General features: G+C 57.3%; 5 protein-coding genes across 5 annotated transcripts; 1 reads left to right on the top strand and 4 right to left on the bottom strand.

Annotated features, from left to right (window-relative positions):
• Positions 1 to 439: 439 nt before the first annotated feature.
• On the top strand, positions 440 to 2,084 carry POSPLADRAFT_1148732 (hypothetical protein; the record flags this gene model as incomplete). The annotated part of the gene is made up of 4 exons (XM_024486218.1): positions 440 to 918; positions 975 to 1,072; positions 1,138 to 1,465; positions 1,634 to 2,084. The coding sequence occupies 4 exons, from the start codon at positions 440 to 442 to the stop codon at positions 2,082 to 2,084; spliced, it is 1,356 nt and encodes a 451-aa protein (XP_024336957.1).
• Positions 2,085 to 2,273: 189 nt separating this feature from the next.
• Positions 2,274 to 5,147, bottom strand: POSPLADRAFT_1182592 (hypothetical protein; the record flags this gene model as incomplete). The annotated part of the gene is made up of 4 exons (XM_024488934.1): positions 4,397 to 5,147; positions 3,473 to 4,051; positions 2,722 to 3,420; positions 2,274 to 2,660 (listed from the first exon to the last, which is right to left on the bottom strand). The coding sequence occupies exons 1-4, from the start codon at positions 4,697 to 4,699 to the stop codon at positions 2,274 to 2,276; spliced, it is 1,968 nt and encodes a 655-aa protein (XP_024336956.1). The 5' UTR covers positions 4,700 to 5,147.
• Positions 5,148 to 5,656: 509 nt separating this feature from the next.
• POSPLADRAFT_1147565 (hypothetical protein) lies at positions 5,657 to 6,746 on the bottom strand (the record flags this gene model as incomplete). Its single annotated transcript, XM_024486075.1, has 3 exons — positions 5,657 to 6,127; positions 6,185 to 6,445; positions 6,507 to 6,746. The coding sequence occupies 3 exons, from the start codon at positions 6,744 to 6,746 to the stop codon at positions 5,657 to 5,659; spliced, it is 972 nt and encodes a 323-aa protein (XP_024336955.1).
• Positions 6,747 to 7,882: 1,136 nt separating this feature from the next.
• On the bottom strand, positions 7,883 to 9,123 carry POSPLADRAFT_1182586 (hypothetical protein). Its single transcript, XM_024488933.1, has 8 exons — positions 9,065 to 9,123; positions 8,768 to 9,003; positions 8,534 to 8,710; positions 8,454 to 8,475; positions 8,281 to 8,397; positions 8,114 to 8,224; positions 8,034 to 8,056; positions 7,883 to 8,002 (listed from the first exon to the last, which is right to left on the bottom strand). The coding sequence occupies exons 1-6, from the start codon at positions 9,068 to 9,070 to the stop codon at positions 8,144 to 8,146; spliced, it is 639 nt and encodes a 212-aa protein (XP_024336954.1). The 5' UTR covers positions 9,071 to 9,123; the 3' UTR covers positions 7,883 to 8,002; positions 8,034 to 8,056; positions 8,114 to 8,143.
• A 347-nt stretch (positions 9,124 to 9,470) lies between these two features.
• Positions 9,471 to 16,314, bottom strand: POSPLADRAFT_1047629 (hypothetical protein; the record flags this gene model as incomplete). Its single annotated transcript, XM_024479331.1, has 10 exons — positions 9,471 to 11,662; positions 11,725 to 12,011; positions 12,274 to 12,318; positions 12,485 to 14,598; positions 14,627 to 14,779; positions 14,838 to 14,950; positions 14,978 to 15,702; positions 15,756 to 15,843; positions 15,892 to 16,082; positions 16,136 to 16,314. 10 exons carry the CDS (start codon positions 16,312 to 16,314, stop codon positions 9,471 to 9,473), a joined length of 6,087 nt encoding a protein of 2,028 aa, XP_024336953.1.
• Positions 16,315 to 16,585: the final 271 nt, after the last annotated feature.

Here is a 16,585-nt window from a genome sequence, read left to right as displayed (position 1 = left end):
TTTCTACAGGCCTCGACAGATCGGAGCTGCACCTTCTGACAGACGAATGCCGTCAGAGGCTCAACCTAATCTACCGTGCATCAGTATGCGCACAGGTGTCCGGGCATTATCACCCCCATGAGAATATATCGTCCATCCTCGACAATGGAAGTCGAATTCCGCGTCTAGTGACTCGTGGCAAATGGGCGTTCTCTGTCTGGGCGGGACCCTTAGGACGTCTCAGTCACCAACCCAGTCCTGATTTTCACCACAGATGTCTGCGGAGGGTTTATTTAGAATGCGGGAACGGCAGTTGTGACTGTATGTGGATGATGGTTGTCTAGCGCTGGTCCATGGGCGCCTTTGGCTGGGAGGATTCGTCGATCTAGATCTGATCGTAGATTTCGTTCTCCTGCTCCTTGCTCTTTCTTGCTCTACTTCGCTCCAGCACGGGCGCACCATGTCTGTTTCCCCGCATTCACCCACTCCCAGTAGCTCGCATGCTGACTCCAGCCCGAGCAGAAGAAAAAGAAAATTGCGCGACGTCGACTCGGACTCGGGCTCAGCCTCGGACTCGGACAACAGCGGTGATGAGAACGAGTCTGGCTCAGGTTCCGACCCCGAAGCATCTGAGCCTCCTGTTCTCTCGCATGCCGAGCAGCGAAGACAGCGTAAAAAGCAAGAGAAATCAGCTGCACAACCTTCAGCAGACGCAAAGCCTACCAAGGAGAAGTCAGTAAAGAACACCGCAGAGCTAGCACCGTCAAAGGTGCCAAAACGACAGAACTCGGTATGGGTCGGTAACATGTCCTTCAAGACGACACCAGAGGCGCTCCGCCAATTCTTCGACGGCGTTGGCGAGATCACTAGGATTCACATGCCTACAAAGCTCGCGAATCCTGGTCCTGAGGGCAAGGGTGTTAGAAAGGAAAATCGTGGGTTCGTTTCGTCCATCATAGCGACGCCAGTGTCATCTCTGATACTGTGCACCCTAGGTTCGCCTATGTGGATTTCTCCACACCTGATGCGAAAACTGCGGCAATCACGCGGTCGGAGAACCCACTCGATGGCAGACGGCTTCTCATAAAGGATGGTATGCATTCTGCCTTCTTTCAGCCTGCACAACCTGTAATCTACTTACGCTTGTCTTGTGCGCAGGTGACGACTTTAACGGCCGCCCTACAGCCGCGAGCGCCGACGCCCAGGACGGTGCATCGAAATCGAGTTTGTCCGGACACACCAAAACTGCCCAGAAAATCCTGAGCGCGCAGAAGCAGCCCGCAGGGCCCACGCTTTTCCTCGGAAACCTCGGATTCGAGGCGACGGAGCAGTCCATCCGCACATTATTTGACTCGTATCGCCCGAAGGCCGTCGGCGGTGCAGACGCAGATCCGGACGCAGATGCAGATGCGGGTGCGGAGAAACCAAAGCCGTGGATACGTAAAGTGCGCCTGGGCACGTTCGAAGATAGTGGGAAGTGCAAAGGGTGCGTTCGGTTCTCGCCTCCTCGAGCATGGGCACGATGCGTCATGCATCAGCGCCTGGGAGCTGCCTGGGCTGTTCTTCTACATAGCCAATATATTCGGGCGTGCATTCCAGCCTCCCGGTCATCACAGATACGTCGCGTTACTATCATACTGATTCCGATTGTCAGATGGGCATTTATCGACTTCACAAGCACCGAGCACGCAACGACCGCGTTGGTCAGTTCAAAGATCCATTTTTTGGACGGCCGGAAACTCGTAGTTGAGTACGCCTCCCCGGATGCAGTACGTCGCGGGGGGAACTTTTCTGAGTTGAGAGAAAAGAGAATAAAAGGAGACAAGGGCAGCTATGACGAGCAGCGGCCTAGGAGAAAGCCCTCAGGCAAACTCCACCAGAGCAGAACAACAGCCAACGAAGCGGATGCTCCCATGGGTGGCGAGGAGCAACAGGAGGTTCCCGCCAAGCGGCGTCGGATAGAGGATGCATCTCAATCGTTCGAGAAACGTACCAGGGACGGAAAGCCGCAAAGGGTGAGAACGAAGCCTGGTGCGGCTCTGGCCTTAGCCAAGCGAGAGACGGCGGCGATTGTTCCTAGTCAGGGAAAGAAAATCGTGTTTTAGTGCTGAGTACAACATCGTATTCTAGTATACTTTTTGATCAGGGATCAGGTAGCACGGTGCTGTACGAATTATAGGATCACTTATGCAAAGAGGCAAGGAGATACACGCGAGAATGTGTGGAGACATGTGTAAATGTCACAGAGCTCATGAGGACGAAGACCATGTATGCATACAGAGCACATAGTGCCATCAGTCGTCAGTCTCAACCATTCCGACCTCGAACTCCCCGCATACGTCCCAACGCGAGCCTTGAGCCGCGGCAGACACATATTTAACGAAGCGCATCACGCCTTCGTCGCGCAACACGAGTAGCAGGCGGTTGAAGCCGGGCTGTACGGTCAGCAGTGTGCCATTGTCCTCGTCCTCTTCATCCTCATCTTCCTGCATCGCATCCGAACCGTGGCTATTTGCACGGGTGTGCCCGTTTCCGTTGGTGTGGTCGTTGGCATTGGTGCCGTTCCTGTTCGCGCCGTGGCCGTTCGCAGCAGCACCGTTTGGCGTTCCCGACTTGGACTTGTGCGAGCCAGACCGGTATACGGCCGGATCATCCTCCTCGTCGTGCGGGGCCATATAACACTGCGAAGGACACTCGGTCAGGACAATGCAGCTCAACGACGGGCGCACAAAACACACTGACCTCCCAGCCACCCCATTCACCACTCTGCCACCCATGTAGCTCCTCCTCCTCGCCGATCATCTCCTGACTCTCGTCTGGCGTGCCGACTTGGGGCGTCAGCCCAAGCACCACGTCCAGCCTCGTCTCCTTCGTCTCGCCCGTTGCGAGCGTATAGTCCAAGCCCGGGCGGAAACGGCGCGCCTCCACCGCGTACCGCAGAGGCAGCAGGCGTGTGACGACCGCCAGCCACGCGCGGAAGGGCGCGCTCGGGAACAGCTCGTCCTGCAGCGCGCGCACGATCTCATCCGGCGACTCCTCCGCCCACCGCGGGTCCGTCCTGGCCGTCCTGCTGCTCTGCTGGCCCTTCAACGTGCAGTACCGCCACTTGTGTGGCGGGCCCTTGATCGTCCACGCGCCTTCCGAGCCCGCAGTATGCGGAGGGATGGGCGGCGCGCGCTGTGGGCCGACACCGTCCGCTGCATCAACGGCACAAAGGCCTGCCCCGAGTTTGGCTGCAAGCGGGGCGCACAGAAGCTCGTGCAGCTCGAGAGAGGACTCCTCGACGAAGCGCGAGGCAAGGCCCTTCATCGTCCGGGGCTGCAGATATACGGGATTCAGGAACTGGGAGAGGAATGATTTATCGTCGTCGCTGAGCGGCTCGTCAGGCAAGGGTGGGTCTTCTATATTTGTATATGACTTGAAGTCTGTTGATGACGATGTCTAGCGACAGCAATTCATGAGCACCTAGATATATTTTCAGACAAGAATTTACCCTCACAAGCTGCTCGCGTGAGCTCTTAAGCTCGGGCGCGTTTTCTGGCTGGTAGCCCTCCTCGCCCTGCTGGGCAGCGTGGAACCATCCACTGATACTCAGTCGCTGTCGCCCGTCCTCGCCCTCGCCGACGACGACCTCCTCTACAGAGTGGAAGCTCTGCCCTGGTTGCACTTCGAAAAAGACAAACTGGTTCCAGCTTGGGGGAATGCTTTTGCTTGGGACAGGCTCAGGCTCGGGAACACCGTCGGGTCCCGACTTCGTTGGGTACAGTTCGAGCGCACCGCCCCATTCCTTCTGCCAGCCCATATAGTTGGGGAGGGGCATGTAGAGGATGTACGACACCCGCCGGGTGCCAATCACGTCGTCGTGGTTGAGCAGATGGCAGGACTTCACGTACGAGACGATCGACATGTCCTGCTTGCTGCCCGAGAGCGGTCCGCAGCCAGTAACCGCGCGGAGGAATGCGCGGAACTCGGCCGAGTACAGCGCATCGCGGAGGGCTAGGAGGTTGGGAAGGAGCGCGCGCTGCTCGTCGGTGAGGAACGAGAGCGAGGCCAGATCGCCCGTCTGCTTCACCTGTCAACCAGTCATCCGTTACCATGTAGTCAGCCTACAGCCCCACGGACAAGGATTGAGGAAGTCTCTGAAAGGGACTCTACGGAGCGATCGGGACCACCTCGCACGAGATTCAAGTAGCCCAACAAAGCTCTTGCACTGATTAGATCTCAGCAAGCCGTCACCCACGTCTGTCGACGCGTTCTGCAGGTTATTGCGCTACCGGAGTGTCGGTACTCACATTAAATGATCCGACAAACCAGGCCAGGAACCGCGTAGGCTCTCCGTACGACCCTGCAGGCCCCGGAAGGCCTTAAAGTTCCCGCGGGATACTTCCAGAGACACCCTCGAAACACGCAGGCTCACCTTGTAAATATCCGTCTCCTTCTCCGAGAAGCTGAGCTCGGCGAGCGCCTCGTCCTTCACGCGCTGGAGGAGGTCGTCCTGGAAGAGCTTGTCGACGACGGCGTGCTTGAACGGGCCGCTCTGCTCGTACTCGGCGTGCAGGCGGTGGATGTTCCCGTGGGCGAACAGCTCAGCGGCAAAGTGGCCCTCGACGTCCTCGGGGCCCGAGATATGGCTGACCTTCATGCGCTTGAGCAGCGCAGGCTCGTCGCTGGCCTCTGCGCCGGGCGCGGGACTCTGGGAGCGGGCGTGGGTGCGCGTCATCGAGTGCGCGGGTGTGCCTCCGAGGCTTCGAATTTTAGCAGGTCAGTCCGGGCAGACGCTCTGGGAAGAAAACGATCCCCTAGGAGACGCGTTTGCGGGTTTGGGTCTCGCGATGCAGGGGCCCAAATGCGGGTAGAGCGTCGACGGAAAGGCGAGGGTCGGCCGACAAGTATATGTGGGCGAGGAGAACAGTCTCGGCCAGACGAGACGGAGGATGCTAGGCTCATGATCGACCGTATGCAGCAGCTGCTCACAAGCGCCGAAATTGCCTGAGGACGTCTAGGCCGGCCCTCTCAGCTCCCAGATGTCGTCTGGTATTTGTATATTACTGATTCTGCGCATGCGAGCGACCAGATCATCATCGCGGGTATTCTTGCGAAGAGACACCCTTCCATAATCTAGGCTTAGCACACGTAAAGACGTCATACCAAACACTAAATGCACCATCCCCCAGGGAATACATAGACGGCACGTAAAATGTGCATCATGCCGGTCATCCATGAATTACACCGTGAACGTAATGTACGCTGGCATCGCGTGCGCAGTTGGTACACCGTATACCGACGACCCGGGCATATCCTTCTAACAAGGACTGGCCTGGGACCACAAGACATACAGGAGGAAGAAGAAAAGGACATGCAGCGAGCTGCGTCGTAGTCAAACAAATGAAGGACTAATTGTGTAGAAACGCGGGGGGTAGTATGGCGGGAAATGGCAACGGGACGGACACATCGCCAGGCAACGAGGCATAAATATTGCAGACCAGTCTAAACACCAGTTAAAAACCAGTAAGCATGCAACGGCCACGAGCAACATGAGAAGCTGGATCTCCAGATGAACAATGGTAGGTGGAGGACATATGTGCGGTGGGTGGGGAATACGAGACGCGCGGGACGGACCTAGAATACACGGAAGGGAGCGATGAAACAAATGCTACATTGCGTCACCCATCCGGCATCAGACGAGCGGGCCCATCTCCGACTTCTCATCTACCGGAGCGCACGCCTCTCTCCGTACCGCGGGGACACGCGGCACGGAACTATGATGGCGGTGCGAGTGTGCCGACGACGAACGCGTGCGTCTGTGCCCGTGCGCGCGCGGAGTACTGGCACCATCGGAGCTCTGGCGTAGCGGGATCCATGCCTCCGTCGCGTTCATCTTGCGCGCCTCCTGCTCGGACATGCCGCCCACTGGTACGGGCGCGTACACAACGATGTTGTTGTCCGAGTTGGATCGGGCATGCGCAGATGTGTCAAAGTGGTTGAAGCTGAAGGAGGTGGACGGTGGGGAAGTGGGTGTGGGAAGGAGGTAGATGCGGTGCAGCGAGTCGGTGTTGATCGAGCGCAGGCTCGTGTGCGACTTGCTACTCGCGAAATGGTCACGCGCGAGGTGACGCTGGTATCTCGACAGCGCGATGAGCGTGTGCATCTGCAATGTCATGTATCGATGAATGACCGCCTCACAACAGGGCACAAGTGAACTCACTCTGATCACCATGAGGATGAACATCACGCCCACCGCTGCCACGACGGCACGCTCGAACCACAACTCGCAGTTCTCGAGGTTGAGACCCATCTCGACCATGTCGCGCATGAGGTCGGGATGGCGGGAAAGCTCTTCGCACACGCTTGTTCGCACATACGGTCTGCTGAAGGCGGTGTAGCCTACGAAGAGGGTGCCGACTGTGACGAACGCGAAGTCGGCGATGGAGTAGTCGCGGTAGAAGCGGACAAATGAAGGGATGGTCTAGCGGCCGCACAGAATCAGCCAAGCCGCCGCGCGTCGCGATAAGGGGGAGGAAACGCACCTTCGTGAGACCGACGAAGCCGACGAAACACGCGAGCGAGGCCGCTGCGAAGTACGTCGACAGCAGCCCCCACACGATCTTGACGCTATCGACCCTCCAGACATCCGACGCCTCCCACTCGGACTCGGACTCCCAGCCGAGCGATCGCCACAGGGCAAGCAGGCGAACGGCGAAGACAAGGTTGAAGACGGCGCCGGCGAAAGACGCTGCAATGGACACGGACCTGAGGGGTTTGTGCATGATGCGGGTCAGCATGTATGCGGCCAGAGGGCGGACGCGGCGGGAGGGGAGGGCGAGGAGACGGAGAGAGAGGCGAGAGACGAAATAGTAGGGAGAGAAGGGCAGGGTCGAGACTGGATTGGACGATGATGGAAGAGGGGGAGCTGCGGCGGGGACGAAATCGTGCGACTGACCTGGCTAAGCGGCGCGTCATGCCGAGGGATCTGCCGGAAACTTACGGTGGACAGTTTACTCGTGCTGGTCAACGGCGGACGGGCAGCAGGCGTCGAGGGCGGCGACGAGGGGCGGGGTGGACGACAATTAGCAGAGCACCGTCTGTGTTTTTGTCTTTCCGGGACCGAGTGCTGGTCTTTGGCGCAGCGCGTGCCCGATTAGAAATGAAGCCAGACGCCCCCACGGCATCATTCCGGCGGCGGGTATGTTGCTCTCCGACTCAATCCGCCTTCCGGTGTCGCAGTTGCTTCCACAAACAAGTTGCGGATGCATTGTGTCTCGTTTGAGACTGCACAGCACCCCCACCCCGCCGTCACTATTCAACATTGCATTCGCCTCAGCCGTTCGCAGCAACTGTCGGGGAGACCGGTCTCGTAAGGAGGCGGGGGGTGTCGGGGCGGAGTGCGAACGTGGATCACGGCCGATATACAACATTCTAGGCATCCATGACTGCATCTCGATTACAAATGATCACCCAGACCGTCATCCACCTCGACTCCTGTCCTTGTCTCTCGGCCACACCCTTACCGTCCCGAGAACACTGTATACTATACTAAGGCGACTCCACCTATTCAACGCAGCCAACTTCTTCCAATCCGCCCTCGCCACTTGCTCTCTATCTGTCTTGCCGCTGGATTCTTTGCTGGCGTACCCGTTCCATTTGCCCATCAATCTGACACATTCAACTTTCTGCCACTGCTGACGCACACCCGCGACCTTGGTAATCAGATCTGAGACAGGGGCTTCTACAATTTGATGAACAGACCGACGTAGAAGCGGCGGAATGGTGGCCACCACACCTGTTAGGTGTGGTCTCCTCGCGCACGACACCCCCAACATTCAGATACCTTGCTCACCCCGTCGTGGGTCGGCACCGGATGTTGTGGGAATAAACCTTATATACCCCGGCGGGCGGCAGTTGTCCTGGAGATGTGCACAAGAAGTCCACTCAGCTGTGTTGTAATAAGATAACAAGTACTGGTCAGGCGACACAACGGCTCAACTGAAGCTTCGCAGCTATCGTGAGTCGTTGCGACTTGCACCCATCATCAGTTAGCGGTCATAACCTCGTACTACATGAGCTCAGAATCAGGGAACTGTCCGAGAAGATTCTGGTTTGCTTCAATCCATCTTTCATCTATCACGCAGCTCACTTGGCATTGTACATTCCTCGACGGCCGTTTTCAAATACTCTTGTTCGGCTGCTGTTCCTTGAGGTGCTTCTCTTCTTGGGCAACGATGTCTCGCCACGAGTGATCAGGCTCCTGTAACATTACAATGAGTCCTTGTACGCTGCAAGCGGCAAACAACATTGGCTTACTATGTGGCGGTGACCGAACTCATCTACTTCCTTCGCTTTTCTTGCGTGCGTGAGGGCGCCCGCCGCGATCAGCACACCAATAGTCAAGCCCTGCGCCCACATACGCGCTTGGACAACCTAGAAACATGCATCAGTCACGGTATGTCTCTCGGCACCTTGAACAGGGATCGTACCTTCTGCGGCAGCGTCTGGTATCTGTCAGACGCGTCGTGTGTCAGCAAGTAAGTCTTCCGAATATCATCTAATCACTCACGGGTTCCGCATGATGTACCCGAACGCGCCCACCATGGTCGCCGCCCATGCGCCGCCAATGAACCCGTACTCGTGTCTCGCGGCACTGTCGCGGATCTTCTGTGTCCAGGTCAACGATTCCCATCGTAGCTGCTCGCGTGCCTGCTTCACATCCATTTCTTCCTTCCCGAGGTCGTGCCTTCAAGTCGGTCCAGTGAGCTCTGCAGTGTCTTCTGGAAGGCAGCGGATTGCTCACCAGTTCTGTTTTTCATAATTGAGGCCAGCGTGCTCTGCATTGATAACGAACGAAGGGACGGCGATGAGGATGACGCCAAAAGCTTTCAGGGAGGGCGGAAGATGGCGGTAGTGCTGGACGCGGCGATTCAGGAGGTACGAGAGAGGAAGGGCAACGGCAAGGCCACCCGCGAAACCCTTCGCGCCTCCGACGATCGTCGCGCGCATCTGCGCATCCTGCTCTTCCTTCGTGACAATCTGCGATGTCAAAAACGTTGTCAGTCTCCCGCTCGCTGTTCCTCACGTCCCTGCCTCGTACCTTCATCTTTTAGGAAAATGCAAGCCTATATGCGTGGACGACGTCAAGTGAGGGCGTGGGTAACGCGCTGCCAATGCGGGGTCGGCCATCCGCGAGTTGTGCATTTATATAGCGTTCGCTACAAATCGACCTGCCCGTCCGGGCGCGATGACGTCGTGCTACAACTCCCCGCGAGTCAGTACTTGCCCGAATAGGAAATCCTAAGCGAATCTGTCCGAACTCGACGCGGTAACGTGACTGCAACACGCTCAGCACGTTCCGGGCTGCTCCTCGCGCCTGGAGAAGATCGTGTCCATCCACACTTTCGTGATCCGAGGGCGTTGAAGCATCTGGTCTCGCCCAGGCACCCAGTGAATGGCAATGATTGTTAAATAAGACCAATCTAGTTGTGCGAGCAGGCTGATATCTAGATAGTTGCACCTCTTGTATGACGCCGCCGCTCTGCCTCATCAAGGACGCTCTTCGGTCCCCGCTTCGCCATCGCCCATAAAAAGACCAAAATGACGAGCACGAACTGCAGCCACAACCACACCTCCAGCATGAGGCCCGTGAGGCCTTGCCTCCGTCTCTCAGCGGGTCCCAGAACCTCACCTGGTAGCACCCGGACGGCCACGCGCTCTGTTTCCGTGCTTTCCTCGTCCATAGGGTCTCCATCGAACTCTGTACCTGGGCCACGAACCGCAGGTGCGTGCAAGAATGGCGAAGTAGAAACCTCGCCGTTCTGCAGATCGAGAGGATCGTTCGTTAGAACGGCCGAACTCATTCCTGAGCGCTGTCTGACAGTTGCAGGCTTCGGAACGCGCCGTCGAGGAGGGTCCGAGGATGACACGGGCGAAAATCGCCCCTCCACCCAGCGGTGTGTGCGCGAGCGCATTGTTTGGGACAATCGATATGCTCTCGTCAACCCAGGCTTCTCCAACTTGTCCGCGGATGAAGGCGTCGGGGGCTCCACGGTCAGCTGCAGGCCTCGAGGGGGAGTCGAAGGTCCAGCTTCCGGGTCTGCAGCCCAGCTGCCGGTTTCGGGAGACGTCCCAGGCGAGGTTACATCTGGCACTGGAAAGACGAACAAAGGCCGCTCGCTAACAGCGGGAGACAAGGAGGCCTCTCGGGAAAGATCAAGTCCGGAGATATTGTAGAGGCTGGTGTTACGCAGGTGGTGATTGGGCGCGTTCGCACTCCAGTCGTCTCCAAACTCGCTCCCCAGCTCGCTTCCCAGGGTTCTGCCGAACCCTGGCCCCTCGACGGGCGTGGGCAGCATGCTGCTGAAAGGCGAAGGCGGTGCCAATCCGTCCGTAGCAGCGGTCGACCAGGTTGTCATCTCACCCATCTCCGACTCGCTATCAGCGGTCTGGCCATGAGTGGTGGGCCACTTCAAGGGTGCATGAGAGACGTCCGCTGATGTATCGCCGGATACTGGGTCTGAATCAGAATCGAACAAGCCAACGACAGATTTCCTGGGCCTATGACCGCCGGCATGGCGCTGCTGGTCCAACATGCTACGGGCAGTGCTTTGCATGTCACGCGAAATCCCACTTGCAAACGAGTCTGGCTCTTCCGTGTGGAGCCCACTGAGATCCTGGTGGATGGAACGCTGCAGACTGCTGAACTTGATGGTACCGCCAGATACTATCCGTTTCCCAAGGGTCGGGCTTTCTTCCGGATCGTCCTCGTCGACCATCTCGAGCTCGACCCCAGTTTGGTCGTTGAGAAAGTCGTACGTACGTTTGATACTCTCGACATCCCACTGAGCAGAGCGCATGCGTTCTTCTGTACCCCTCTGTTCCTGCTTGATCTCGGCATTGGTTTGTTCTAGCTCGTGGATCTTGGCTAGCAATTGTGAAACGATCGCGGATTCCGCTGCAGACTGCGATCGAGCAATTGTAGATGAGAGGTGAACCCGCGATGATAGTGCACCGTCGGACGACGAAATGGCAGCATTACCAGCCAAACCCATATCCTCAGCCTCTGTGTCCGCTGGAGATTTGGTCGTTCGGGGGATCCTGAGCGACGTAGAACTCGCCAACTCCGAGGGAGGGGCAAAGTCTCTAACCTCCTCGCTTTCCACGTCGGACTCCGTCGACTGTACAACCCCGCCTTTGAAGGCCCTAACGCGTTCTTCCCGTTCCCTTCGCCTTTGCGACTCTGTTGCACTAGCGTGAAGAGCGGTTCTTGCCTTCTCCTCCAATTCCGCCTCTTTCTCTTGGGTCTGCTCAAGCTCTTCACGTAAACCTTGGATCTCCCGCTCGAGCTTCCGGAGCTTACGCCTCCCCGCCTGATCTGCTTCCTGTGACTCTGCCTCGAGCCTTTCAAGCTTGTCGAGCAACTCTGCATTCTGATCCGCAAGACGCGTCAGGTCGGAAGTTGTCACTGATATCCGCCTCTGGTGACGGAAACGGGGAGCAGGGAGGAGTGCATCGTCGTAGTTGGGGGAACGAGGGAGAGCGGCGGAGTCGTATGGTGGGGATAGCACATTCGGCGTACCGGGCACGCTGGGTGCAGGAGACGTAGGCAGGCGAGCCAGCAGCGTTTCGTGCTTGTTTTTCAGCGCGATATTGTCATTAAATAAGGTCTTGCACAGCGCGGATGTCACGCTCAATTCTGCCCGAGTACTCAGCCCCCGCAGGATGTCTTGCACCTATGCCGGACATCTCAGCTCTCACCTGATTCGCGTGATTTGATCAGTCCGTCGGCCTGCAAGAGGAGATGAGACAGCTCCTCTCTCGACTTCTCGTTGACCCATGCCTCCGCGTCATGAGTTGGGAGAGGGAGCGGCATGTCATCCGGGGAACCCGGGCCAGCTCCAGCGACATCTAGCACGACTTGATCCAACGACGGGGCATAAGGAGGAGGAGGAAAGCTAGGGAACTGAAGGGAAGAGGCCCTGCGGGCCTTGGCCGGTGGCCGTGGTCGTGGTGTCGTAGAGTTCTCGTCGGACATCATCTGCATCCTTTAGCACTGAGATGATTGTTCGTCAACGAACAGCGTGAGTGAAGCAGCGCGAAACGTCTGCAGGTCTAATAGACGGGCTGAACCAGCCACAGCAGCATAAATGTGGATCAAGCCGGAGAGAGGGAAGGAGGTATCCGAGTAGGTGAAGGGGGGGCATGGCCAGAGGTCATCTAGGTCAGCCGCGTAATAGATGCTACTGGTCTCGTATCCAGACCCGCCGTATCCGCACCTTTTCGCGGTGGTGGGGTCCCCATGCGTACTGCAAAGTTGCCGCATCACGCATGAACGCTGCCGCCAAGATCACCCTGTGCGTTGCCATATGCATGGGGAAATGGCATAAGTTACCACGGATGCTTAGGTTTATAATACATGCGATACGGATGACATAGCTACATTATCTAGACGGCCTGTACACTTGGGAGTAAACCGATATTCACACATAGAAACATGTTGTACGAAGTAGTACGTCACTGTTTTTGATTCTGGTTTGAGGTCGTTGAATTGAACGACGAAAAGGCGCCAGAGTTGTTCCCGAATCCGAATCCACCAGGACCTAGTTGCGATTGTTGACCGAAGGTACTTGAAGCAGCTGGCTGTGCCCCAAACGCAGGTGCTTGGCCCGATGTCGACGGCGCAGCAGGCTGAGCAGCAAACGCTGACATGGGGTTTGATGATCCTGACGATGTCGCGGGCTGCGTACCGAACGGGTTTGAAGAGGACGAAGATGACGGAGCACCGTCAAAATTGAACGAAAATGCAGGCTTAGTCTGGGTTGCATTCGTGTTGCCACTTGGCGCTGCGCTACTGGATCCAGCAGACATCGCAGGTGCGGATGATGCAGGCGTTGCGAAGGAGAACGAGGGAGCACTTGTTGGAGCGGCTGGGGTCGACGTCGTTGCCTGATTACTTCCAAACGATGGAGTACCTGAGAAACCTGTCCCACCGGGCGTGAAGCTGAAGAGTGGCTTGGGACTGTCCGCAGGCTTCGCCTGCGCGTTGTTAGCTGCTCCACCAAACAGGGACCCGCTTCCCGACGAGCCCGCAGGCGCTGCGAAGGGATTTGACGCCGGCGTAGTCGAACTGCCTGTGGGGCCAAAGCCAAACGCAGACTTCCCAGTGTTCGTCGGATTCGCAGGCTGTGCAGCAGTCATAGTCGCATTGTTATTGGTGCTAAATGCGCTGGACGAACTTGGTTGCGAGGGTGTGAAACCGAACGGTGACGGAGAAGACGACGAACCCGAGGGTGCTGCGGCCGGCGGAGCGGTGAAGCCGAATGGGCTCTTCGGTGCAGCTGTAGTGGTAGTCGTGGAACCTGATTGTGCGGGGGCATCCGTGCTCGCCGAAGGCGTAGGCTTCGAAAACCCGAAGTTGAACTTGGGCGCAGTGGTCGAGGTGCCAGTGGTCGAGGCGGGAGCTGTGCTACCAGCGTTTGACGGAGTAGCAAATAATCCACCAGCAGCGGGCGTCCCAGAATTCGCAGGTGCATCAGGTTTGGCAAATGAGAACGTGGCATTGTTCGAGGAGCCACTCGGCGCATTGGTTGTAGCCGGTGCATTATTCGTCGCAGGTGCAAAGCTCCCTAGTCTGTTGAACAAGGGGTTACCCGAGGCGCCCGACGAGGCAGGCTGATTCCACTTCTCCTGCTCCGTGCTCTTCTGACCAGATGAGGGCCCGAATGAGAAGGTCGATTTGGGCGTCGAGTCTGTTGCTGCCGGAGCCGACGGTGTCTGCGAGTTGGCGCCAAAGGGGTTGAAGCCAGACGTACCACTTGGGGCGGTCGTTGCAGGCTTGGCAAAGCTGAAGGTCGCAGGCGTCGTGCCAGTTGCAGGGCCTGCATTCTGGCTGGCTGGCGCGCCCTGAACGGATGTCGTCGTCGGTTGGATCGAGCCTGTGGATGTCGCAGCAGTAGGCGCAGTAGCAAAGGAAAACGTGGAGGGAGCGGGGGCCTTTGCTTGAGCTGCAGGCGCCGGAGCAATAACTGGGAAATGGAGTGAATTGGAGGTTTTGGGCGCCTCCAACGTGCCGGGAGTAGGAGGCTTGGGCGCGCCCAAGAACGAGGTTCCACCAGTTGTCGAAGGTGTGGATGCTGGCGGCGCGATGGATGCAGGGGCTGCGACCGCTTTCGCGGTTCCCGGTTGTACATCCTTCTCTGCAGGCTTCGCAAAACTGAAAGTGGGTGCCGGTGCCGCAGGAGCGATCGATTGGCAGGACGGTGCACTTTCTGCCTTCTTGGCTTCAGGAGCCGGAAGGGCGTCGAACTGTGACTTCACTCTGATCCTGGACATTGCCTGTGCCTCAATATCCTGTTTCTCCCATTTAGAGTAAGAACGAGTGCTGCGACTCTTGGCATTCTCCGGTGTAGACGGTAAAGCAGCGGGCCCTTCGGTAGAATCGACACGGCGAATAGGACCTGGTGGCGCCGGTGAAGCCGGTGAATACGGCACTGGGTTAATCCGAAGGTTTGATGCAACCGATTGTCTGAAGGGCCCTCTCTGTAAACTATCCTGCCGCGTTCTGGGTTGCCACAAAAGGCCCTTGTTTGTTGCTGCCGAAAATCCCTGAAGTGGGACAATGAGCATGGTATACTGCATTGTGCGGTGTACTGTCACTTACGGAAACATCTACCGGAGTGGTAGGCTCACTCGTCGTATCTTGCCATGCGAACTCACGGCGCTCCTTAGCAATCTTGTACTCTTCTTCGGTCAGCCAAGTCTCTACGTAAACCTCAATGCTCGTTCCACGATCCGGGTGCTGTGAATCAATGGGCTGCAGAAATACGTAGTAATCACTAATCAAGTTCAAGAAACTGTAGACGAAAACATACCATAGGGAATTTGGAGCGCGGTCTCTTGACTGTTGCCTGACGCAATCGCTGGCCATTAGGACCGACCTTGAAGCGCACACCGTTCGATTCCCATTCTCCGCCGATACGCCGGCCTTTGCAGAGGGGATCATTCGACACACCTGCAACAATGACCGCATCACCGGAGTATGAGCCTTTCTTGCGCATGTCCCGTTTCTTCGGTCTGTCGCCATCTTCGTCACTGTCTGCTGGGTCGACCTCACGACCGCGCTTCTGGCCACGAGCTGCGACACCCGCTGACCTCCTCGACATCGTACGCCTCTTTCTGCGCCTGCCAGACATCTGCCGTTCTTCAAGATCGGCTTCATCCACGAAGGAGTCATCACCGTCAATGGTCGAATCCGCTTCAGTTCTATCGCGCTTCTTGCCTCTGCGAGATGGCTCAAACTCTGGAGTCATCGGAGATCCATCCTCTTCATCGACCATCTCAACATCGGGCTGCACAGCTGCCTTCTGCGACGAGACCTTGCGTGCCCTCTTATCTCTGCCTACCCCACGAGCCCCATCAGCATTCTCATCATCCTCAGAATTGGCCGACCGCTTCGCGCCGCGCTTCGGCCTTTCCTCGACATCCTCATCAACCTCCATATCATCTCCGGACTGTTGCTCTCCATCACTCTGACCTCCTTGTGTTCCGTCCCCAGCTAATCTCGTCTTCTTCTCGAATACAGGATCAGCCTCCTCTTCGCGCGCATGTTTGCCGCCACGCTGAAATACCGGAGCCGCTGATTGAACATGACTAGCCTGACTCAACGTCGAGGAGCTGGAACTTGTACCAGGGGAGTGCTGATGAGTGGAAACAACGGGTGGTACTGCTTGTGAGAATCTGTGGCAACAACGTTGATTGTAGACACAGCTACCATGAGAATGAAGACGTACGCTGATGGACCAGGTGGTGGAATATGGTGCTGATACTCGGAGAACAGATGCGCAGATGGCAAGACTCCGTTCAACACGTTGTGATTGACTGGACATGAGATGAGAAACGGCGCGATCAAGGGAGGATCATGCGCACCTGAGGCTTGTGGGACACGGTGTCGTAGATTGTGATCTTCTACAGGGAATGTGGGGGGCATAGGCTGTGCATGTGGCTGGTCTCCGTGAGCAAAACGTGCCGATGCCTGACCATCCAGTTTTTGAGATGCCCAGGCTACGCTGAACGGGCGACGGTCCTTGTCCCTAACGCCAAAACGGCGGCGCATCCGTCTGAAAGTCGTACATTAGAGGCCGAAAGCGCTCAATGGGAAGGGGGAACGTACCTGCGATACTTGTCATCGGCCCACCTGCGCACAGGGGGACACTGCATGTAGAGCGCGACGACCGCAAGAAAGAGGCAACCTCCGGCCACGCCCGCACGTAAGAAGACTTGCGACCAAGAAAGACCAGGAGGAGAGACTTGGAGGCGTCCTCCCAGAATGTCGGTAGAATCGACTTTCATGCCGGCGTCGAGGGTTGATAGAGAGATGCCGAATGTCGCGACCAGCGGGGCAAGAGCAGAGGGTGAGGATCACAAAAGCCACCTCGTGGCAAACTGGGCACGGCTGGACGCGTTGCGGAGCTTTAAATACAGTCGCGTCAACGCCACCGTGTCTCCACGCCACATTCAAGCCTTGGCCGTCTACAAGCACCATCCCTGGCCACAACAAAGCTCTCGAAACTCGACCAAGCGACCCACAACTAAGGCCCACGAAAGCTTTATGATATGTCAG

This window comes from Postia placenta, assembly GCF_002117355.1.
Source record: "Postia placenta MAD-698-R-SB12 unplaced genomic scaffold POSPLAscaffold_10, whole genome shotgun sequence".
Classification (NCBI taxonomy): Eukaryota; Fungi; Basidiomycota; class Agaricomycetes; order Polyporales; family Adustoporiaceae; genus Rhodonia; species Rhodonia placenta.
This window is presented reverse-complemented; position numbering and strand designations above follow the sequence as displayed.